Source organism: Delphinapterus leucas, chromosome 14, assembly GCF_059928025.1.
Source record: "Delphinapterus leucas isolate spDelLeu-1000000601 "Yukka" chromosome 14, BTC_Dleu_Yukka2, whole genome shotgun sequence".
In the NCBI taxonomy this organism is placed as follows: domain Eukaryota; kingdom Metazoa; phylum Chordata; class Mammalia; order Artiodactyla; family Monodontidae; genus Delphinapterus; species Delphinapterus leucas.
Genome location: NC_143142.1, coordinates 9827020 through 9851600, shown reverse-complemented (window position 1 = coordinate 9851600; position 24581 = coordinate 9827020). Strand labels below are relative to the sequence as shown.

Here is a 24581-nt window from a genome sequence, read left to right as displayed (position 1 = left end):
AAAGAGGAAGAAGGCATAAACATCCAAGAGCTACACAGTCCACCTACTCAATAAACTTGCAGAGGCTGAAAACAAGCCCAGCCTTTCCACCGCCGTCAGCTCTCATCCCACCCTGCCCCACCCCACTGCTCAGTCACTGCCCATGATGGGCCTCTGCTTCTGAAAAGCACGTGAACCTGGGGACCCCACATAAATGTGCCCATTTCTCTTGCCTGTGGCATTTATTTGGCAGCCTAGCACAGTGGCTAAGAGACCCTGGAGCCAACTTGCCTGGGTTCAAGTCCTGGCTGAGCCGCCGGGAGCCATGTGACCTTGGGCAAGTTGCTTAGGCTCTCTCTGCGCCTCCGTTTCCTCACTTGTAAAATGGGAATGACGACGGTACCTTCCTTGGGAGCTGTTGTGCAGTCTAAGTGAGTTAACCTGTGTAAAGTGATTGGCTCAGAGCCTGGTACAGAGTCAGTACCCTGCAAGGATAAGCTGCTCTTATCTCCCTGCCCACCTGAAATTCTATGTGCCTCTCCACTCATCCAAATCCACTGTCTTCTAAGAAGTTGAGGCAAATATTCTACCTTCCATTAGTCCACTTATAAACTCAGTTCCAACACCTGTGTTTTCTGAGGGTCTATGATGTCCTGTGCTCCAGGAAAACCAGGGTGAATAAGACCCAGCCCTGCCTTTGAGATCACAGCCGACGTGGGGAAACAGACAGATATTCCAACAAAGGTGATCACTGTACTTTGGCAAGAACTGGGAATTGGCATTACCCATTAAGTGCCCCCATGTCAGATTTTTTGCCTTCCCCTCCCACCTCTCCTAAAGCACTTAGACATCCAATGTTTACATGATATTCTGCAGTCAGGGTGTTTGCTTTGTGTCCCATGAAGTATTTCACACATATACTTGTTTAACTGGATGGGAAGGAACCCATTCTGGGACTGGGCCTTCAAATTCTGGCCCCAAGTCCACTCCACCCAACAACCACCTTTAAGCTACAGGGATCTGGAGGCTGCACATGAACTTGTGGTGGATCAGGATGTTCAAGCATCACTAGCGGAAAGTTCTCAGGGCCTGGGGAGCTGGGTTTCTGGTCTGGCATGACTTTGGGCTATTTAATTATTGCTGAGTTCTTTCCATATCTTCTTCACATATATAGAAGGGCACAATCCATATAGAGACTAGTGTAGTGGTAATAACAAAAATAATAACAGTGGACATTCCGTGTGACTTTTCCATGTGCCAGGGACTAGAACAAGTGCTTTACGTATTTCACATAATCCTCAAAACAGCCCTAAGAGGCAAGTATCATTATTACCTCACCTTGCAGTTGAGGAAACTGACATATGCAAAGAGACTTCAGTAGAGCAAGGAAGAGGCACCCGAAACTGGTTCTCTGAAAATCTGGAAAGGCATTGGTGGAAGCCATTTTTCACTCTTCCACAGTCACAGTGTTTGGATGGCTGGTTCCAAGAATAAATTTTCAGATCCACCCAAAAGGAAAGGAAAAAGCCCTGAGTCAAAAGAGAAAGCCCCCAACAGGGGGGCTAAATATAGCCTATTCAGACACTGTCATCCCACAGATTCCAGTCTCATCGAAATCCCATTGGTCCTCTAAGATTGCCAGCGTCTCCAAAAGCATAAAACCAGCATGCGTAAAAACTAACACAAAATATAAAACCAAATGGCTTTTTCCTTCTGGAGTTTATACTGAAGGTTTGCAGAGATGCACTGCTTCTAGGAAGAAGGAGAGGGACCTAAAAAAAATGTACCCCACGCTGAAAGAGGAGGGAGGAGGGCTAGGATCCATTATATTTTTAAACTTTTAACACACTGATTTCTGTTACTATCCCACCAGTGTAAAATTCAAGCCAACAGAGGCTCAGAGCAACACCCAGGCATTCAGAGCTTAGGGATTTAGTTTGGGTCACTGTTGGTTAAAAAGAAAGAGGCACCAGATTTGCACTAACTTTGCCATCATCCCACCCCAAAGATGACCAAAACTAGTTCTGTAGGATCTCTCCCGTGCCCTCCAACTCAAGCTGCAAGGAATTCCCACTACATCTCAGACACAGAATGCTGAGATCAAGATTCCTGTGAAACCTAAAATGACGCATTCAATGGCTGGCTTAAAAATAGTCTGGGGTCCCAAAAAAGAATCCTAAAAAGTGATGAGCAAATGCAACAATTAAAATCATTCTCACTGCCAGTCTCTGTGAAAACTCCTCTTTCATTCAGCTCCACCTCTGAACATTTAATTCTTTTCACTGGTAACAGATCTGGGGTCAGTTTTTTCCAACGCAGTAGAGCAGCATCTGTAATTTCCTTGGTGGTGTAAAGAGTGAGTAACAGTACAGGTAATCAATGTGTGTAAATAAAAACCCGTGATGCTGAAACAGGGAGGGGAGAAGTAGAAACTCAGAAATACCAGGTCCCTGGTGGCAATGGTGGCGTCCCAGAAAATTCCCCCCAACCTCCAAATGAATTTTGTTAACTATATGTTTACAAAACTGCAGGGGCTTCTAAGTAATTTCATCACTGCATCTTTTCTATTGAATTTCTAAACAATGATGATCCAATACGTCCAGGGTCACCTACATCCAACAGGTGGGGTGAATTTCCAAAATGATGTTGGAGGTTCCACCCATAGGGCTGTCCCTGGCAGAATAAACAAATCTAACAGCAAGATCACATTGTAAGATATAAGATGAAAGGAGATCATTCTGATTCCAGCCCCAAATTGCCACGGAAAGGGCAATTAAAGCTCTCCCACCCAAAGACAGGAATACTTCAATTCCATCTTCCACATAAAAAATACATGGTTTTGTTTGCATGGACTTTTTTTCTTTTTTATGAGAATCTTAAGCATTCTGTCGGGGCATGAACAGAAGCTCATTTTATGCTCTAGAGATATATTTTGAACTACCAAAGGTAAAACAGCGTATCTTCCAATACAGTGAGCAATATAAACACAATCTAGGGGGAAAGGATCATGAGTAAATTAAAACAACAAATATTTATCGAGTGTCTGGGCCTTAATACTGAGAGGCCCCTATCGGAGAGCTCCCTGAGCTTTCTGTGAGAAGCAGAAAGATGCAATTACAGTCTTCCTGAAGAATAAGCAATTAATCACACACCGCTTCCGATTAATTGCAATGCCTGAGAGCCCTCACATCATTCTGCCTTTGCCCCTGAAATCTTATTCCCTCACGTCCTTCCTGGTTTTTCAGATCATTGATTAGCACCCCAAGCAAGCTTTCGTTCTGAGCCAGCTCGCCCACTGCTAACCAGAACTAGAACTCTCCACGCACCTCCGTCCAGTCCGACAGGTGACCTTCACCGTGCTGTGTGTGTCAAGGTTAAGCTGCCCACTAACCATGCATCCTTTAACATTGGGCCTCCAATTCTGCCCTGCTCTTTGATGCTGGTACAAAACCTCCCAGCCCTGCTGGGCCATTTCAAATCCATCTGATGGCACATTCAACAGCTAGTGAGCTTTCTGCCTCTCCTCCCATTATCTAGATTGCTTTGGGGATGCAGAGCAAATTAGCCCGAAAGGTACAGCCAACACCACCAAAATCCAACCCCCAATTTTAATCCCAGCCCCCAGGGAGAGAGGAAAGAAGGGTCCCCTCGGTCTCTTGCAACACAAACAGCTCTCTCAAATTCTATCGCAGCCCACAACGCTACCTCCCATCAAGTGCCCAGTTCCCCCCAGCTGTCTGAAATCTTTCCAGGAACATTACTGTCAAAATAGCACCCATGGGGAGACACTATCCAAGAACCTACATGACATCCCCTCAATTCAATATCTGAGCTACGAGCACAACAAATCAGGACTAAATGCTGCCAAGGGAAGATCAAATTCTGCTTGTTTTCTAAGTGGGCAGCGACCGATCACCCAACATTACCCCGAGAGGCTCCAAGTGAGGGAGCTGTGGCATCGGGGGAATAACACAGCCAGTCCAAGACCTTCCCAGGGAACTTGAACCTCTGAACGCAGAATGTCATTGGATCAGGAGAACGAAGCAAGACACTGAGCTCTGACATCCACAGAGGCTACTGCATTTTAGAGAAATTCCAGGAGGCTGGAAGCCAGGGACCTCCCCCCACCCAACCCCATCCCCAAGTCCCAAGTGCCGTACTAATGCGTTTTTCTTTAGCTTTTTCAAGAATGGAGAAAGACTGATCATGTCAAGAGGTTTACAGTAATATTTATACTTCCATTTTCTAGTCTCCCGGTTTGTTTTTTCCCTTGCGAAGCCCAGTTTCTGTGAATCAATGACTCGGCTACATCATACTCCCTCCTGGTGGCTCACAGTAACGGGGCTCTCTCTGGCTGCCAGTGCTTTGCCGGCTCAGAGGCTCAGCTGCCGGATTCCCCAGTCTTGCAGCAGACTTTGAGCTGAGCCAAGTACCATCTCTCAGTTAGAGCTCTGGTACAGCCACTTGCAGCTCAGGTAACCCCATCGGGAAGCCTTTAGCTCGTCAGAAACGGATTTTAGGATTCTTTCAATACTGCCAAGAGAGCAACCTCCATCCACCCACCTGAGAGATAGAGGGCTACACAGATGGAAAAATAGATAGACAGCTCATCTTAACCCTGCACGTTCCTCCCTTCACCAAGGCTCTGCACTGCTGGGTATCTCCCACTATCTCCTCCCCTCTAAAGAAGACCAAAGACTGAAAAACTAACCCAAAGTACCCGACTGACAATTATGATGCTATGGACAGGAAGAGGTACCTTGAACACAGCAAAATGAGAATATGAACAGTCTACCCCTCCCAAAGCCCAACCAGGTCAACTGCCTTCCAAACGCAAGCTGGTTAACAGCTTTCCTCCACTGCACTCCCCCCGGGCTGCCACTGCCACCGCCGCCACCTTTGGGCTCTATGCCTTGCATCAATGCAGGTCCCTTAGAAAAGTCAAAATTTCACTTACTCAGATCTACCAAGAATTCCCAGTGCCTTGCTATACGAAAACCCCACAAACGGCAGTTCTTCTCCTGAGAAACCTGAGGGGTTCAGCTGGCACGGAGAGGATGAAACCCACGAATTCTTCTCTGGTTCATCAAAATTGGAGGTGTCATCGTCAGACTTGAGGGTGGGAACGAAGGGGGGGGGAGCTGGTTAAAGAAAAACAAGAAGGGGGGGGGAGAAAAATTCAGCCGGATTCAACACTGTTGCGGAGAAGAAAATCGTCTCACTCCTTCAGCGTTCCCGATGGCACTGCAGCGCCTGCTTTCAATCTAGCTCACACACAGGCAGACCCAGCCTCTGCTCGGCTCTTACAGCAACAAGAGATTAACCCCTTCCCTGCCAACATGGCCACCAACCCGCAGACGGGCTGCCTTCCCTGCCGGGGTAAACTGAAGGGTAAACTCAAACAGGTCACTTGGTAGAACGAAAAGCACTTGGGGAACTCGTTTGAGCAAGCCACTCATTCCTGATATTTCCAGAATGATGCTACAGAGCATCAGATGGCTGGTGCTGGTGTACCAGATGACCTAAACCTTTTTATTTCCTCTTCCAGACAGGTCCAAATTATTAATATTTAGTGCTAATCACTGGGATAAGATGGAATTTCTACATTTCATGGATTAACTGGAGTGAGAGAAATGAACAGGAGAGAGAGTTTGGGAGGCATGTAACTCATGTTAGGATAGCTCTGCAGTCTAGCCCATTCATATCCGGATGAGTATACTCGGAGCACTTATGTACCACTTTTTTTTTTTTTTCTTTAGTTCATTATCCCTCCTCCCCAGCTCGATCATGCCCCTGAATCCGCCGCAGTTTAATCAGCATAACGAAATGCCAGCCAGATAAAGTTCTTCCCGATGATGTACGGCACCCCTGTGCACTGATGGTGTGGATGGATGGCTGCGTCCTACCTCATTAAGGCATGACTCCTGGCTAAGGACGTCTTACATCTTCTCCACTTCCTGCGGACCTACTAAGCTCTCTTGGTCAGGGAGTTGGACACTCATTCATCGGTCACCAGGAAGCCGCCCACTGTGGTGGGCTCCCAGGGGTATAGCCAGCCAGAAGCGTTACCATGGCTGCGGGCTGAGGCGTCTGTGGTAGGTGGGCTGGGTAAGCTGGAGAGCCGGGCATCACATCCCCCGCAGTGCAGGCTTCATGCTCGCCACTCTGTGCGTGCGTGGTCTGGCGGCAACCCTGCCTGGCCACCTGCGTGGCAGGGGCCAGTGCTGATCTGAGTGACAGAGCACCATGAGTCAGGGCCAGAGCTCTGGAGAGCGCCCCCTAGGACAGTTGTCACAGCGCTTCCCAGCCCAGGCTTCTTTTTTAACTCCTTGCTTTCTGCACAAAAGCTGTGTGCCAGATAGGAGCAGCAGTCTATTTTCCGCTTATGGACTCCAAAGAATCTGGCTGTTTCCAAAGTTCCCCAATGACGACAACAACAACATCGGAAGCAGCAGGCAGCATCAGGAAGGAGACAAAGGTGAAGGGATGTGGAGCGGCAGGAGATGAAGCCAGAATGAGGAGGTCTGGCAGCTCCCGGGAAATGCAAAAAAGAACATTCTCAGAACTCAGGTGCGTTGAGATGTGGTAGGAGACTGAAAAACGTAAAATGTACACTTGCCGAAAATTATTTAACACCTCGAAGCTCTCAAGAGAATTTAAATCTTCCCTGTTAGTGTCAGAATCTACTTGCTTAACATGTTAAAAATTAGTTGATGGAAAGAAAAATTACATTGAATGCTTCAGCCCACCTCCCATGTGTACTTTCCATCAACATGGGCTCAAATCCAATCAGATTTCAATTACCCAATATCTTTTTATAAGCAAAAAGAAAAAAAGAAAAAAAAAACACCTTTTAATGGAAATTATACCTCATGAGGATAAAAAAGAGAAGTTTCCCATCCCAAAATAAGGAAACTCAGGTAAAGACTGAGGAAGTGTATGGAAAGAGATTTGCAGACGATATTAATATGGAAGCATCATGGCTGGTGGCACATACTTTGACTAAGTGGGTTCAAACCACAGCTCCGCCACTTACCAGCACTGTGACCTTGGGAAAGTGCCTTAACCTCTCTGAGCCTCAGTTTCAACATATAGATAATTTCCTCAAAGGGCTGCTGGGAGGTTTAAATGAAAGAAATCTATATAAAGTGCTTACTGGTACAGCTCTTAGCATACAGTAAACACTCCATAAAGATTACTTGCTATTAGAGCAGGAATAAAGAGGCAGACATAGAGAATGGACTTGAGGACTTGGGGTGGGAGGGAGAAGCTGGGGCAAAGTGAGAGCAGCACAGACATGTTTACACTACGGAATGTAAAACAGTTGGCTGGTGGGAAGCAGCAGCATAGCAAAGGGAGACTGACTCTGTGCTTTGCGATGACCTAGAGGGGTGGGATAGGCAGAATGCGAAGGAGACCCAAGAGGGAGGGGATTTGCTTTGTTGTGCAACAGAAACTAACACAGTATTGTGAAGCAATTATACTCCAATAAAGATCGATGAAAAAAAAAAAGACTACCTGCTGCTGTTATTGCCCACATGACAGATGTTTATGACAGATCCTGCAGTTAGAAGGCTAGTGAGATACAGCAGAGTCTGTGTTGAGTATTCTTTCCTGCACAAGACACAGACACTCACGTGGATGTTTGTTAATCGCACCATTTCATTCCTAGCAGAAGTTTAATTCCCTTTCCACTATATACTAATTTAGCTTTGGGAGACTGAAATAGAATTCCATTTCTGAGTGAGGAGTACGATTAATATAGGGGCAGGAGCCACCCTCTGTGAAATAACTATGACTGAGAAATTCCGTACTATAAATATGATCCCTCTTTAAAACTCCATCACACTCAAGTCTAGCCCATGTAGTCGAGATAAGATAAAGGGCCAGGTAATCTTCAATAAGAGGGAGAAGTCAACATGAAACGCCCCAGCTGGTAATAAGCGAGATACTCACAGGACAGATGAAAAGCTAAGAATGTCAGAGCCTCTAGACAGGTAGTCAGTTGGGTACAATGGGAAACTCTGAAAAGAGGGGCTTCTAGGGGCCACATTTGGTCAGGGAAAAGAGCCACAGCCTCAAGCCAAAGAGAAGTGGGGGAAGTGGAAATCCTCAACCTAAGAGAAAGTGATGGATGCTCACCCTTGTCCAGAGCCCTTTAGAAGAGAAACAGGGCAGCTATTAAAACTGTAGCCCCAGGTAGGGTGTCTGTGTTTACAGTATCCTACATGGTGAGGGAACTATAAGCCAAGAAATTATCAGCAATATTGGTCCAGGATCCCTTAGGGCACTGGCAGATGTAAGTGGAGAAAAATCTGTAGGACCACGTTCACAACCCAGGGCACACAAGACTCCTTCTCTTCCTCCCTCCCTCCCTCTCTCACTCCCCCCCCCACACACACACACTCCCAACTAGAAATGAGTTCACAATAAAAAGTAAAAACCAACAACTACACATAACAAGAAAAAAGGAACCACCCCAACTACCACGAAGGAGCATCAGCAGATACAAAAGTGGGAGAATTAGCCCCCAAAAAACTGCAGATAAGAGAACAATCTACAATGGACCATAAAATAAATTTTCATTCATGATCAAGGTAAATGAGTAGAAATTCTAATAAAAGAACAAGATACTCTGGAGAAAAGACAAAGCACATTTGAAAGGAACCAAATGGAACTTTTAAAAATGAAAAACATGATTGCTGAATTTAAAGTTTAAAACTCACTGGGTGCATTAAACAGACTAGACACAGCTAAAGAGAAAGCTGATGAACTAGCAGATAGATCTGAGGAAATCACATAGAACCATGCTTCACAAGGTGTGATCTGTAGACTTGCAGCATCAACAGCATCGCCAGGGAGTTGGTTAGAAATACAGAATGGCAGGCCCTACACCATGCCCACTGAATCAGCACCTACATTCTAAAAAGATCCCCAGGTGATTTGTGAGCACACTGCAGTTGGAGAAGTGCTGATACAGAATGCAATACACAGAGACAAAGAGACAGGAGACAGAGAATGAGAAGGTTCAATGTACCTCTAATATGAGCACTGGAAAGAGAATAAAGAACTAGCTCAAAATCTGGATGCCACATTTTAAAGGATTATATAATCTAAAGATTATCAACTATGTGACCACATCTATCTTGGGGGATTAATTCTCCTCTTTCTTGCACCTTATGGAAAAAGTCCCTTTTTTGATCCTCATAAAACATGATTTTTTCTTGTTTTTTGCTTTAAAAAAGATATTAGTAGGTCACTGAAATAACTGGATTTGCATCTACGTTGATGGAGGTATTCAATGCACCTAAGAACATAGCATAGTGCCAGGCACATAGCAGGTGCATAATAAATACATGCTGAATAGATAACAAACCCAAAACAATTAAGAAAATGGGAATAGGAACATACATATCGATAATTACCTTAAATGTAAATGGATTAAATGCTCCCACCAAAAGACACAGACTGGCTGAATGGATACAAGAACAAGACCCATATATATGCTGTCTATAAGAAACCCACTTCAGACCTCAGGACACATACAGACTGAAAGTGAGGGGATGGAAAAAGATATTCCATGCAAATGGAAATCAAAAGAAAGCTGGAGTAGCAATTCTCATATCAGACAAACTAGACTTTAAATAAAGACTATTACAAGAGACAAAGAAGGACACTACATAATGATCAAGGGATCGATCCAAGAAGAAGATGTAACAACTGTAAATATTTATGCACCCAACATAGGAGCACCTCAATACATAATACTAATAGCCATAAAAGGGGAAATCGACAATAACACAATCATAGTAGGGGACTTTAACACCCCACTTTCACCAATGGACAGATCATCCAAAATGAAAATAAATAAGGAAACACAAGCTTTAAATGACACATTAAACAAGACGGACTTAATTGATATTTATAGTACATTCCATTCAAAAACAACAGGACACACATTTTTCTCAAGTGCTCATGGAACATTCTCCAGGATAGATCATATCTTGGGTCACAAATCAAGCCTTGGTAAATTTAAGAAAACTGAAATCGTAACAAGTATCTTTTCAGACCACAACGCTATGAGACTAGATATCAATTACAGGAAAAGATCTATAAAAAATACAAACATATGGAGGCTAAACAATACACTACTTAATAACCAAGTGATCACTGAAGAAATCAAAGAGGAAATCAAAAAATACCTAGAAACAAATGACAATGGAGACACGAGGACGCAAAACCTATAGGATGCAGCAAAAGCAGTTCTAAGAGGGAAGTTTATAGCAATGTATTCCTACCTTAATAAACAGGAAACATCTCAAATAAACAACCTAACCTTGCACCTAAAGCAATTAGAGAAATAAGAACAAAAAAAACCCAAAGTTAGCAGAAGGAAAGAAATCATAAAAATCAGATCAGAAATAAATGAAAAAGAAATGAAGGAAACGATAAAAAAGATCAATAAAACTAAAAGCTGGTTCTTTAAGATAATCAAAATTGATAAACCATTAGCCAGACTCATCAAGAAAAAAAGGGAGAAGACTCAAATCAATAGAATTAGAAATGAAAAAGGAGAACAACTGACACTGCAGAAATATAAAGGATCATGAGAGATTACTACAAGCAACTCTATGCCAGTAAAATGGACAACCTGGAAGAAACGGACAAATTCTTAGAAATGCACAACCTGCCGAGACTGAACCAGGAAGAAATAGAAAATATGAACAGACCAATCACAAGCACTGAAATTGAAACTGTGGTTAAAAATCTTCCAACAAACAAAAGCCCAGGACAAGATGGCTTCACAGGCGAATTCTATCAAACATTTAGAGAAGAGCTAACACCTAATCCTTCTCAAACTCTTCCAAAATATAGCAGAGGGAGGAACACTCCCAAACTCATTCTACGAGGCCACCATCACCCTCATACCAAAACCAGACAAAGATGTCACAAAGAAAGAAAACTACAGGTCAATATCACTGATGAACATAGGTGCAAAAATCCTCAACAAAATACTAGCAAACAGAATCCAACAGCACATGAAAAGGATCATACACCATGATCAAGTGGGGTTTAACCCAGGAATGCAAGGATTCTTCAATATATGCAAATCAATCAACGTGATACACCATATTAACAAACTGAAGGAGAAAAACCATATGATTGTCTCAACAGATGCAGAGAAAGCTTTCGACAAAATTCAACACCCATTTATGATAAAAACCCTGCAGAAAGTAGGCATAGAGGGACCTTTCCTCAACATAATAAAGGCCATATATGACAAACCCACAGCCAACATCGTTCTCAATGGTGAAAAACTGAAACCATTTCCACTAAGATAAGGAACAAGACAAGGTTGCCCATTCTCACCACTATTATTCAACATAGCTTTGGAAGTTTTAGCCACAGCAATCAGAGAAGAAAAAGAAATAAAAGGAATCCAAATCAGAAAAGAAGAAGTAAAGCTGTCACTGTTTGCAGATGACATGATGCTCTACATAGAGAATCTTAAAGATGCTACCAGAAAACTACTAGAGCTAATCAATGAATTTGGTAAAGTAGCAGGATACAAAATTAATGCACAGAAATCTCTGGCATTCCTATACACTAATGATGAAAAATCAGAAAGTGAAATTAAGAAAACACTCCCATTTACCACTGCAACAAAAAGAATAAAATATCTAGGAATAAACCTACCTAAGGAGACAAAAGACCTGTATGCAGAAAATTATGAGACACTGATGAAAGAAATTAAAATGATGCAAACAGATGGAGAGATATACCATGTTCTTGGAATGGAAAAAGCAACATTGTGAAAATAGCTATATTACCCAAAGCAATCTACAGATTCAATGCAATCCCTATCAAACTACCAATGGCATTTTTCACAGAACTGGAACAAAAAATTTCACAATTTGTATGGAAACACAAAAGACCCCAAAGAGCCAAAGCAATCTTGAGAACGAAAAAAAGAGCTGGAGGAATCAGGCTCCCTGACTTCAGACTATACTACAAAGCTACAGTAATCAAGACAGTATGGTACTGGCACAAACACAGAAATATAGATCAATGGAACAGGATAGAAATCCCAGAGATAAACCCACGTACATATGGTGACCTTATCTTTGATAAAGGAGGCAAGAATATACAGTGGAGAAAAGACAGCCTCTTCAATAAGTGGTGCTGGGAAAATTGGACAGGTACATGTAAAAATATGAAATTAGAACACTCCCTAACACCATACACAAAAATAAACTCAAAATGGATTAAACACCTAAATGTAAGGCCAGACACTATAAAACTCTTAGAGGAAAACATAGGCAGAACACTCTATGACATAAATCACAGCAAGATCCTTTTTGACCCACCTCCTAGAGGAATGGAAATAAAAACAAAAATAAACAAATGGGACCTAATGAAACTTCAAAGCTTTTGCACAGCAAAGGAAACCATAAACAAGACCAAAAGACAACTCTCAGAATGGGAGAAAATATTTGCAAATGAAACAACAAAGGATTAATCTCCAAGATTTTCAAGCAGCTCATGCAGCTCAATAACAAAAAACAAACAACCCAATCCAAAAATGGGCAGAAGACCTAAATAGACATTTCTCCAAAGAAGATATACAGGTTGCCAACAAACACATGAAAGAATGCTCAATATTATTAATCATTAGAGAAATGCAAATTAAAACTACAATGAGATATCATCTCACATCAGTCAGAATGGCCATCATCAAAAAATCTAGAAACAATAAATGCTGGAGAGGGTGTGGAGAAAAGGGAACACTCTTGCACTGCCGGTGGGAATGTGAATTGGTTCAGCCACTATGGAGAACAGTATGGAGATTCCTTAAAAAACTACAAATAGAACTACCATACGACCCAGCAATCCCACTACTGGGCATATACCCTGAGAAAACCGTAATTCAAAGAGTCATGTACCAAAATGTTCATTGCAGTTCTATTTACAATAGCCAGGACATGGAAGCAACCTAAGTGTCCATCATTGGATGAATGGATAAAGAAGATGTGGCACATATATACAATGGAATATTACTCAGCCATAAAAAGAAACGAAATTGAGATATTTGTAGTGAGGTGGATGGACCCAGAGTCTGTCATACAGAGTGAAATAAGTCAGAAAGAGAAAAACAAATACTGTATGCTAACACATATATATGGAATCTAATTTTTTAAAAAAATGTCATGAAGAACCTAGGGGCAAGACGGGAATAAAGATGTAGACCTACTAGAGAATGGACTTGAGGATATGGGGAGGGGGAAGGGTAAACTGGGACAAAGTAAGAGAGTGGCATGGACATACATACGCTACCAAACGTAAAATAGATAGCTAGTGGGAAGCAGCCGCATAGCACAGGGAGATCGGCTCGGTGCTTTGTGACCAGCTAGAAGGGTGGGATAGGGAGGGTGGGAGGGTGGGAGGGTGGGAGGGAGGGAGACGCAAGAGGGAAGAAATATGGGGATATATGTATATGTATAACTGATTCACTTTGTTATAAAGCAGAAACTAACACACCATTGTAAAGCAATTATACTCCAATAAAGATGTTAAAAAAAAAAAAGATATATAATTAAACAACTAGAAAATGGCTCTTGCAAAGAGTGCACCTGGCATAATACAGGCCATGAAGAAGTTACTGGATGTTTGAGTTAAATGAAGAGGCTTTAGAAGCAGAGATTGTTCTGTCTGAAAAATATGTTAATGAGTGCCTATATTAATGTTTCCTGATAGGGTATAATGAAATCACCATCTCACCTCCCCAACATGCTCGCTACATTCAATAATGACAAATAAGAAGTCATACATTAAGATCTGTTCATTAGTAAAAGCCACGAAAAAAAAAAAAAGGAAAAAACCTTTCCCTATATACATTTTAAATAAATCAGCCTATGCTTGAGGTCACATCAGGGCACATTTTCCTCAGTGACAGGGGCTATACAAGTACATTCTGGAGGGTCCCCCTCGCCCCCCACTTATAAGATAGATGGCAGAACAAGGTTTTCAGAAACAAAGAGCTATTTTAAGAACTGTAGTTAATCTCCCGCCTATAAATTCTCTCCTTTTTAAAATCCTGACATTCATTAGAAGCTTGGGGGGTGGGTGCGGAATGTATTGTCTTCAAAACTATTCACGAAGGAAAAAAAAAAAAAAACAAGGAAAGAAGAGGCAAATGGATTCATCCTCTTGGCCCTACTTCTTTCTAACACGCTCCACTGAGCTCCATTTTTCCCATTCAAACTTTTAACTTCTCGGCATACCAAACATGAATATTAAAAACGCAAAAGATTTTTCTAATTTTGGTGTAGGGCTGATCATCTGCTTTCCCCGCGGTCACACAATCTCCGTGAGGCGAAAGACGACGCTGCGTTCACCATTATACACCTAACACCTAGAACAGCACCCATCTGTCCTGATTCAAGGGTTCATATCTATATTGTGAAAGGAATGAATCGACGACAAGAACCTTAGGTGTGGGATAATTTCTTAGACCTAATGGGATAGTTCATGCCATACACCACTTCAAGGAACTCAGAGTACCCAATTTAGTCATGAAGAATTGGCACATTAAAAACGAAAACAAAAACCTGAACCTAGACATAGCTCATAAAACTCCCATGATGTTCAATCATCACTATGGGTTATGGACACTGGTGCTGGGTTGTGTGTGGCAGAGTTAGAAGATGAGTAACAGACAACATAGTGTCAGAAAAGACAAAGGCACGTGAATAAATACCGTGTGATATCATGAATCAGGACAGTGCCTGGAACGCAGTGGGCGCTCAATGATATTAAATCAAAAACATTTTCAAGTTCATTCTATCTACCATGGTGTTCCACACCTTAAAAAATAAATAAAAAGTACCCAACTGATTAATTAGATGCTACGTTCAAATCTAGAAGAAAGACTACCTAAATATTAGCTGTCTTCTAGTTCGTTAAAATCTGAGGCAGCAATATGATCGCACTTATCTACATGATGAAGACAGAACTGCAAAACAAGTGAAGAGGAGGCTGTTTGTGTCGTTTAGAGGTCAAGATGAGGCTGTGAAAAGTGGAGAGTGTGTAAACAGAATGATGGCCATCGTGTGTTGCCGATGGGGATACACTGAGTTTTGTGTGTTCCTGTGTCATGGAGGTGATTGAATCTCGAGAGTTAGTTAAAAGATGTCTTCACGGGCTGGAGTGGGAATGAGTGCTACTTTAGAAAAGCCAGGGAACAGTAGCCCAAGAAAGCTGTGGGTAATGAGGCTGGGAAGTAAATGCAAGTGAAATCCTGGCTGGACCTTGAAGGGGGGAAATCCTAGATTGGATTGACAGAAGGGATTATTAGAGAGCGTTTAAGAGTGCTGGGTTGGTGTCAGTGCCTGAGACTGATAAGATCACTTCAACAGTGATGGTAGAAAGAGGTCGATGCTAGGAACTGCTAAAGGACAAGTCTACAATAGTTAACATGACAAATTCTATACTAAGGAAGTGATAACAGAAAGGGAGAGGACGTGGATTAACATGAGGCATGGCAAAAAATGTGACAACTGATGCAAGAGCAGAGATTTTAGGAATATCAATGACCGACTCTTACAATAGGAACAACTGCACGAGAAAAAGGTTGCAATAGAAAAAGCGAGATATACAACATCGGAGATCTCATGGGAATGAACCAAGAGAATAAATTAGGAGACAGGCAAGTAGAGCTAGCTACTAAATACATATAAGTAATTGAGCCCATGAGAACAGATTATATCTCCTGAGCCTCACGCAAGCCCTCGACTTTCTCCCCTCCGCGCAGGAAGTGGGCAGATATAACTTGTCCAAACAGCCCACTGTATATGAAATGCAAAAAGAAGACAAATCGGATCCAGTCTCCAATAGACTTGAGTAAACAAAAAATTATCCCACATCTTTGCTTCCCAAAAGAGCCATAAAAAGACTTTAAGGTAATGTTGATTTGGCTGGTGATCAATTTTTACAATGGTGTCTCCAAAGGAATAAGGAAGTTTTAGCATTACTAAAGGATGCTTCCATCCATCAATCTCAAGGATGCCAGGGCTTGGCTGTCAACAACTAAGCAGGTTTCCTCTCTGGGGGCAGATACAAGATCTCGATGGAGTTGTGTGCTGTCTGAATCTCGCCATTCTCAAAAGCCATGTTTCTACAGGCTGCTTAATGTAGAGTTTTTGGTAAACTACTTATGTTTTCCCACAGAATTATACTTTTAGGGATGCTTCCTCTCAATTCTGGATAACACTTCCACCAGCCTTCTAACGTCATAGTGTCACTTTGTTTTTCCCCCTCCCTTTTGGTCTAGGTAAACAGCGACCTGGGAAACACCTACATAGGATGGAAACACTCAAAGAGAATCTTTTCAAACTGCAACTAGTCATGACCAAGTATTTCTCTGCAAAGCTGGGTGTGGATACATCCAGTGCGGGGCGCAGGTGGAGGCCCCCAGAGCACACTTGAACAATAGTTCATGGGCTTCCGTTTCCTGGGACCTACTCGCTCTACACCCCAACAACTTTCCCTTCCAGCACCTTCCCCCTTGAATTACCTACACTTAAGGACACATCAGATTAGATTCATTCTTTTCTACCTTCAAGACCTCTGTGGTATCCTTTCCTCCAACATTTGCGGGGGTGGGGGGGGTTGTTTTTTTCCTCCAACATTTTTTAAATTTAAGTTTTTATTACGAAAATTTTCGCATGCACCAAAGTGGTACGGGAGTAAAATGAACTCCTGCATGCCTCAACAGCTTGTAACATTCTCATTTCATCTCATCCCCACCCCTATTTTATTTGCACGTGTGCCGATTATTAAAAGCAAACCCCAAAATAGCAAGTTATCAAAGAAACAACAAAAAATTATTTTCCAGAGGGGAAGAAAGATATGTTTCATATGAAAAGTACCGTCCAAGTGCTGAATGGAAAGAATACAAAGACCTAGGTATACAGCTCTAAACAGTTCCTAAAAAAAAAACAAAAAAACAAGCAAACAGGGCTTCCCTGGTGGCGCAGTGGTTAAGAATCTGCCTGCCAATGCAAGTGACACGGGTTCGAGCCCTGGTTGGGGAAGATCCCACATGCTGCGGAGCAACTAAGCCCGTGCGCCACAACTACTGAGCCTACGCTCTAGAGCCCGCGTGCCACAACTACTGAGCCTGCGCTCTAGAGCCCGCATGCCACAACTACTGAAGCCCAGGTGCCTAGAGCCCGTGCTCCGGAACAAGAGAAGCCACCACAACGAGAAGCCCGCACACTGCAAGGAAGAGTAGCCCCTGCTCACCACAACTAGAGAAAGCCCATGCACAAGAATGAAGACCCAACGTGGCCAAAAATAAATAAATAAATACTTATTTAAAAAAAAAAAAAAGCAAATACATGTATTTGTACATGCTAGATGGAGCACAAGGTAAAAGAATAAAGATATCCATAGCTAACTCATACACAATGCTCATAAAAAGCAATGATGAAACAGTCACTCATTCATCAAAAAATTATAATGGAGCAACTATGAGTTTTCAGTCATGGTTCCAGGTGCTTGAAATGTATCTATGAAGAAAACAGAAAAAATGTTCCTACCTGTTCTCTACCATCGATCATTTTGAACCTAAGTGCCAATGGCTAAATGAGCATTCAAGTGACAGGGTAAAATAAATATCTTTTTAACATTCAGAGATTCAAGAGATTTATCAACCACAGACTAAGTTGAAAGAATTATTAGAATATATATTCAGATGAATAAAAATGTAAAACCCCCCCCCCACCAAAAAAGCAAACCCCAGACGTCATAATTTCACCCGCAGTTACTGCAGCAGATATCCCTAACTTAGGGTTTCTCAACTGTGGCACCACCGACATCCAGGTTACAGAATGCTTTGTTGTAGAGGGCTGCCATGTGTATGGTAGGGTGTTTAGCAGCGTCCCTGACCTCTACCCACTAGATATGCCAATGCCACCGCAAGTCATGGCAACCAAAAATGCCTCCAGACACTGCCAAATTGCCTCCAGTTAAGAACCACTGCTCTAACAGATAAGGACTTTTTAAAAACCATGACCATAATACCTTCATCACACCCAAAAAATTAACAGTAACTCCTTAACATTATCTAACACCATGTTTTTGTTCAATTTTCTCCAGTTGTCCCCATAATATCTCTTTACACTTGATTTGTCTGACTCAGAATCCAACCAAGGTTCATACACTGATTTAGTTGGTATGTCTCAATCTATAATCACTGACTTTTTTTTTAATAGTATTTATTGGTTTAAGAAACTGGATCACAATGTCCCTGTAGAATTTCCCACATTCTGGACTTGGTTGATTGTATCCTTGTGACATCATTTAACACGTTTCTCTGTCCCCCATGTTTCCTGGAAACTGGCAGTTAAAGCCAGGGCCATCTGTACACTCATATTCAACTTCTCTTGACGAGAGTACTCCCCAGGATGTGTTGCCTACTTAGTAGTCCATGACATTAGAGGGCACACATGTCTGCTTGTCTTTCTTTGTATGATGTTAAGAATGATCCATGGGGTCCAGTGAGATCAGCCTGGTCGCTCCCCCATGAGGCTCCCTCCCATCTTTCACTACATATCTCAGCAACCATGGATGATCACTGCCTAGAATCATTATTTTATTGAGGGCTGAAAAATGGTGGTTTTCTAATTTCGTCATTCTTTCTACGTCTATTAGCACATTAACAACTTGGTTACCCTGGAATATAGTTCAAATATGAAGGTGGGATAAATGCTTGGTCCTTTCCCTATACTTAGCAACATTCAGAGTACTGAGGTGGGTGGGGCCTTAGCAACCGCCAGAAGCGACCAATGAGACTTCTTTTTTCAGTTGCCACTATGAACGAGTGAATTTTCATATATGTCATGGGTTTCAAGCCACTGCAGTCTTTATGATGCTTATGTTGTCCCATCTTCGGCCAGGAGAAGCCCCTCTACTAGACACTCTTCTCATAAAAGTCAACTCAGATTCTATTTTAGCTTTGGGGGCTACTTTCCAGTTTACAGGGACGGGAAAAACACCACCCACCACCATCAGCCCCTAAGGAAGAAGCAAAGAGACAAATGTGGGGATATTCTATAAGACTACGACCTGGCTTCTTTGTCAAGTCAATGGCGTGGGGAAAAAAATTTTATATATATATATATGTATATATACAGAATTTTTTAATTTAAAAAAATGTAAAAATGTAAGCCTATGTCCACAGCTAACTATACTCCAAGTTATGAGTGCCTTTAAATCCACCTGCTGGAGGGTTGGCAAGATGTGGAGCAACTGGATTTCTCCCACACTGTCGGCGGGAATGTAAAATGACACAACCACTTAGGAAAGTTTGGCAGTTTCTTAAAAAGTGAAGCATACACCTACCATATGATCTGGCCATTCTAATCCTAGAGACTTACCCAAGAGACATGAATGCACATGTCCACAGACTTGCTCATAGAAGCTACATTTCAAAGAAACAACTCAAATGTCTATCAGCAGATGAATGGATAAACAAAATGTGGTATATCCATACAATGAACTATGACACATGCTATAACATGGATGAATCTCAGAACAATGATGCTGAACGAAAGAAACCAGGCTAAATAAGAACATATTCTATGACTCAACTTATATAACGTTTAGAAAATACAAACTAAACTACAGGGAAAGGGAATTCCCTGGTGGTCCAGTGGTTGGGACTCTGTGCTTTCACTCCATGCTTTCCCCAGATGAGGGACCAGGTTCGATCCCTGGTTGGGGAACTAAGGTCCCGCAAGCCATGCAATGCAGCCAAAAAAATTTAAAAATTAAAAAAAATAAAGTACAGTGAGAGAAGGCACAGTCATTGCCTGAGGTGACAGTGGGGGGAGGGTGGTAGGGAAGGGTCACAAAGGGGCACAAAGAAACTTTAGGCGGTGATGGTTGTTCATTATCCTGAGTGTGGTGATTTTTTCACAGGTATATACATATGTCAAAACTTAAACTGTGCACCTGAAATACATGTGCTTATTGTCGACCTATTATTTCTCAATAAAGCTGCTTCCAACCATTGGGACGGGAGAATATTTTGTCTCCAATCGTTTCCTGGTCTAAGGAGCTGCCACTCAGGCTCCTTCACCCCATGAATGAACACACCTAGTCTCACCCCTTGACTCACTCCTCACCTAGGGAAGGAGGAACTCATCTGACTCAGCAGAGCTGGGCATTTATCGGGCTGTTGTACCGGAGACAGGGTTACCGTGCCTCAAAAGCAAGAAGCGGGCTCAACGCTTCCTAGGTTACTGCCTACACCCAGGCCCGGCGGGCACTCGGCCAACGGACGGCTCTTGTCCTCCTTACCCACCAGGCGCACTGGGGCAAGGCCTCCCTGTCCCTGAGAGAAGGCCCACCATGCTCCTCTGGTAGGGCGTAAATTTACCGGAGACCCTCATCAAAGGCTTTTGAGCGCCCCCCTTGCCAAGAGTAAAGTGGCTATTTTGGTCCCTGTGTGGCTATGGGTTCTTTGTGTGTGTCCTTTGTTAGTCAGAATTTTGAAGGCTAGGAACAGTGGGTCTTGGTCCCCAAACTGCTGATGCTGTGGATGCTGTGGTCCCATCCCCAGGGACCAACAGAGTCGGGCACTCTTTTCTAAAGTGAAGACACTGAAATTTGTTCCCAAACCCTCAGTGGTCATGAGCCACCTGGACCTCCCACTGGTCGTCGTCCAGCTCTAATCTCTCCTGACTCCTGCCAGCCTCCCTCTTTAGTTCTGTCCGAACTCTGCCCTTGGAAAATGAGCGTAAATGCAATCGCCGCACTTCACAGAATTGACTGGAAAGCTGGCTGTCGAACAGAGTCCCAGATGTTTAATATAATGTTGAATCTTTAGCCAAATCATTTCCATGTTTCCTGGAAAACCTTCCAAGCAAGTGAGAATTGAAGGGTTGAGGACTCCAATTTACGGGCTCTCTAACAAACCTATTCCCCATTTCCCATCTTCTCCCAGGAAAGGCATGAATTTGCAACATTTAGAAATGATTTTCTGAAGTGGGATTTCGCACTGCAGCACTGGCTTACACTAAGAGGCGCCATAAGACGCAGTCATAGGGAAATCCCCAGGGCACGTATTAGAGGGGTGCGCTCAGCCACGTCACAAGGGGTCTCATTTTGGGGAACCCCATGTTGAAATTCCTCAGGGCTCAGTACCAGAAAATTGAGTCTTTTCTGAGCACACCATTCTGGATTTTTTTCTCATGGGACTGAAGCTCTTACAACTGTTCGTATTCTCCTTTTTGCTTTGGCCACTAGGAGGCTGAGGATCCCAAATCCGTCCCCGTCTACCAATGTAACAGGAATTTGTTTTTACCTTTAACCCTGACTCTATTTCCTTACCCTGACACTCCCTTCACCCAGATTTCTCCATTTATTTATTTTTCTCATTTTAGTATTGCAATTATCTCTAAAGTAAGCCATCTCAAGTTATCTTGGAATAAAGGGGAATATTACATATTTTTAACCTCTCTGGAAGTAGCTTCTAAATTCAAACTAGAGGGGGAGATCCTAGAATCCTAATCCATATGCATTTAACTTTTTTTTTTTTGGCCCCAATGTGTGGCTTGCAGGATCTTAGTTCCCTGACCAGGGATTGAACCCGGAGCCCCAGCAATGAAAGTGCCAAGTCCTAACCACTGGACCACCAGGAAATTCCCTGCTTTTAGCTCTTTTTAGCCTATTTTCTCTTATCAATAACTTACTCTATAAAATATAAAAATAAAAAAAAATTAAAAAGCAGAACAATCCCCAAGAGACATACAAATATTCCCCTGTATATCTCTTAGCCTGTAAGAGCTACTGACCACGTCCCCATTATTCCTTTTTTATGTTTTAGCAGGTGGTGCCCACATGCTCCTGGTCCAGTAAACTGAGTTTCTGCCATCACTATACCATCCCCTTACCCTTCTACCCTCCTCTCCCTCATGCTGATCCCCCAAACACCCCCCAGTTCCCCTTCCTCATTTCCTCCAGCCCCTGAAGTGACTGGGTGGGTGTCGCACAGAGAGATACATTTAAAGGCCAACCCAGGTTAACAGAGAAGTACATCTGTTGTCCTCCTCCAACTAGCATGGAAATCAAAACATGGCCAGAATCCAACTAGCTTAGAAATCAAAACATGGCAGGTGCGCAACTGCTAGAAACCCCAAAACAAGCAGACCTTTAAAAGGCTCGAAACCAAAACACACACACACACACACACACACACACACACACACACACACACACACACAATGTACAAGTCACTGAGATAATGCTATTCTAAAAGCAGAACACCAAAAGAAATAAATGAAATATGCATGTCAAAACCATAAGGGGTTTTCATTTGAGAAGAGAGAACCACCCATCAGAACTCAATGTCAGGATGGCCAATTCAAAGCATAAACATGGTGGGATTGTACAAAGACTTCTCCTTCATTTATTTCAATGATGCAGGAAAACAGCCTGACAATAAAAACTCCGGAATTCTTAGGAGGCAGTATAACAATGCAGTTGAGTACAGACTATACTGGTGTTTATATTAGCACACAGAATGTCTTGGAAAGTTACACAAGAAATTGACAATAATGGTTCACTTTAGGGAGAGGCGCTGGGCATGCTGTGGGAAGGAGACAATTTTTCACTATTTAACCTTCTGTGTTGCTTGAATTTTTTTTTTTTTTTATCATGGACTGTACTGCTTTTTCAAATAAATTTTTAAAAAGCAAAGTAAACTTGGGAATTCCCTAGCGGTCCAGTTGTTAGGACGTTCTCACTGCCAAGGGCCTGGGTTCAATCCCTGGTCAGGGAACTAAGATCCCACTAGCTGCACGGCACGGCCCAAAAAAAAGCAAAGTGAATTTGGAGTCAGGGAGACCTGAGTTAGACTCCTACCACTGCCAACTACTGGTTCAACTACTGGCCCTTTGCCAGTGGCTTCATCTCTTTAGGCCTCAGTATCCTCATCTGTACTGTGGGCCCAAATATAGTGTCTGCCTCATAGAGGTTTTAGGAGGAGTAAATAGGACAATAATATGCATAGTGTGCTTTGCAGGGCCCCTAGGCACATAGTAGGTACTCAGTAAAGGGCACGGCAATATAATACACACCTAAAAAGTGATAATGAAGGAAATGTAATCCATCATTAATTGAAAGTAAATATGGTTATACCGATTACCTTGTAATAACCTATGATAGAACATAATCTGCAAAAATACTGAATCACTATGCTGTACACCTGAAACCAACACAACATTGCAAACCAAAATATACTTCAATTAAAAAGAAAAAAAGTAAATATGGGACAAGAGTAATGGTGGGGGCAGGGGGTAGAAGGCATACAAATGCCTTTTATACAACCAACTATTTGCTATCAGCAGGAGGAGATTAAGTTAAACCACCATCTCGAAAGATATGAAGGATGTACAGTCCGTCTGAAAGAAAAGCTTTAAATTCATCAAAAGCAGAGCCTAAAATCCAGCATTTCCAAGCAGTTCCATCCACCCGGGGAAGTCCTTAGCCAAAAAGCGGTCTCCCCTTACCCTGAGCCCAGTGGAAAAAATAAGGAGAACCCAGCCAAGATGCGCAAGAAACTCTAAGGCTGACAGATCTCGTTTTCTCCTTTTGCAGGGCTTCACAAATGCTACACACAGAAATTTTACTCCTAGGGATCTTACTGAAGTGCAGCTTCTGACTCAGCAGGTCTGGGGTGGAGGGGAGCCTGAGTCTCTGCATCTCTAACAAGCTCCCAGGTGATATCGGTGATGCTGATGCCACTGGTCCATGGACCACACTCAGTGAAGCAGGGTCCCCCTGACCCCAGACTACAGTTCCAACTGCTGGTTAGCAATGGCAGTCTTGAGTGAGTCTGAATACTGTGATATTCTCTCTCCTGGTAACTATCTGATCAATTCTTCTAAAACAATGGTTCTCAACTAGGAGCGGCTGTACCCCCCAAGGGACACTGGGCAAATGTCTGGAGACATTTTGGGTTGCCACAGGGGGCAGAGTGCTACTGGCATCTGTGGGTGCTGCTAAACATCCTACAATTCACAGAACAGTCCCTGAACAAATGATTTCCTGGTCCTCAATGTCAACAGTGTCGAGGTTGAGAAACTACATAACCTAGAATAAACAGAAAACATGAATCAAGTCCTCTCAATTCACCTTGAGACTATAAATCACAATTTTAGAAGTGAGGACTTCCCTGTGGCGCAGTGGTTAAGTGTCCACCGGCCAATGCAGGGGACACGAGTTCGAGCCCTGGTCCGGGAAGATCCCACATGCCACAGAGCAACAAAGCCCGTGCACCACATCTACTGAGCCTGCGCTCTAGAGCCCATGCGCAACAACTACTGAGCCTGCATGCCACAACTACTGAAGCCCACGCGCCTAGAGCCTGTGCTCCACGAGAAGCCACCGCAATGAGAAGCACGTGCACCACAACAAAGAGTAGTCCCCACTCGCAGCAACTAGAGAAAGCCCGCGCGCAGCAACGAAGACCCAATGCAGCCAAAAATAAATAAATAAAATAGAAAGAAAGAAAGAAAGAAAACAGCTTTATAAAA

General features: G+C 42.8%; 1 protein-coding gene across 1 annotated transcript in view; it reads right to left on the bottom strand.

Annotated features, from left to right (window-relative positions):
• The window catches only part of CIT (citron rho-interacting serine/threonine kinase), a 180501-nt gene that overhangs the window by 106442 nt on the left and 49478 nt on the right, over nucleotides 1-24581 (bottom strand). Inside the window, exon 10 of the mRNA XM_089894498.1 lies at nucleotides 4937-5120. Coding sequence (XP_089750624.1) covers nucleotides 4937-5120 — 184 coding nt within the window. The remainder of the gene's footprint in view (nucleotides 1-4936; nucleotides 5121-24581) is intronic.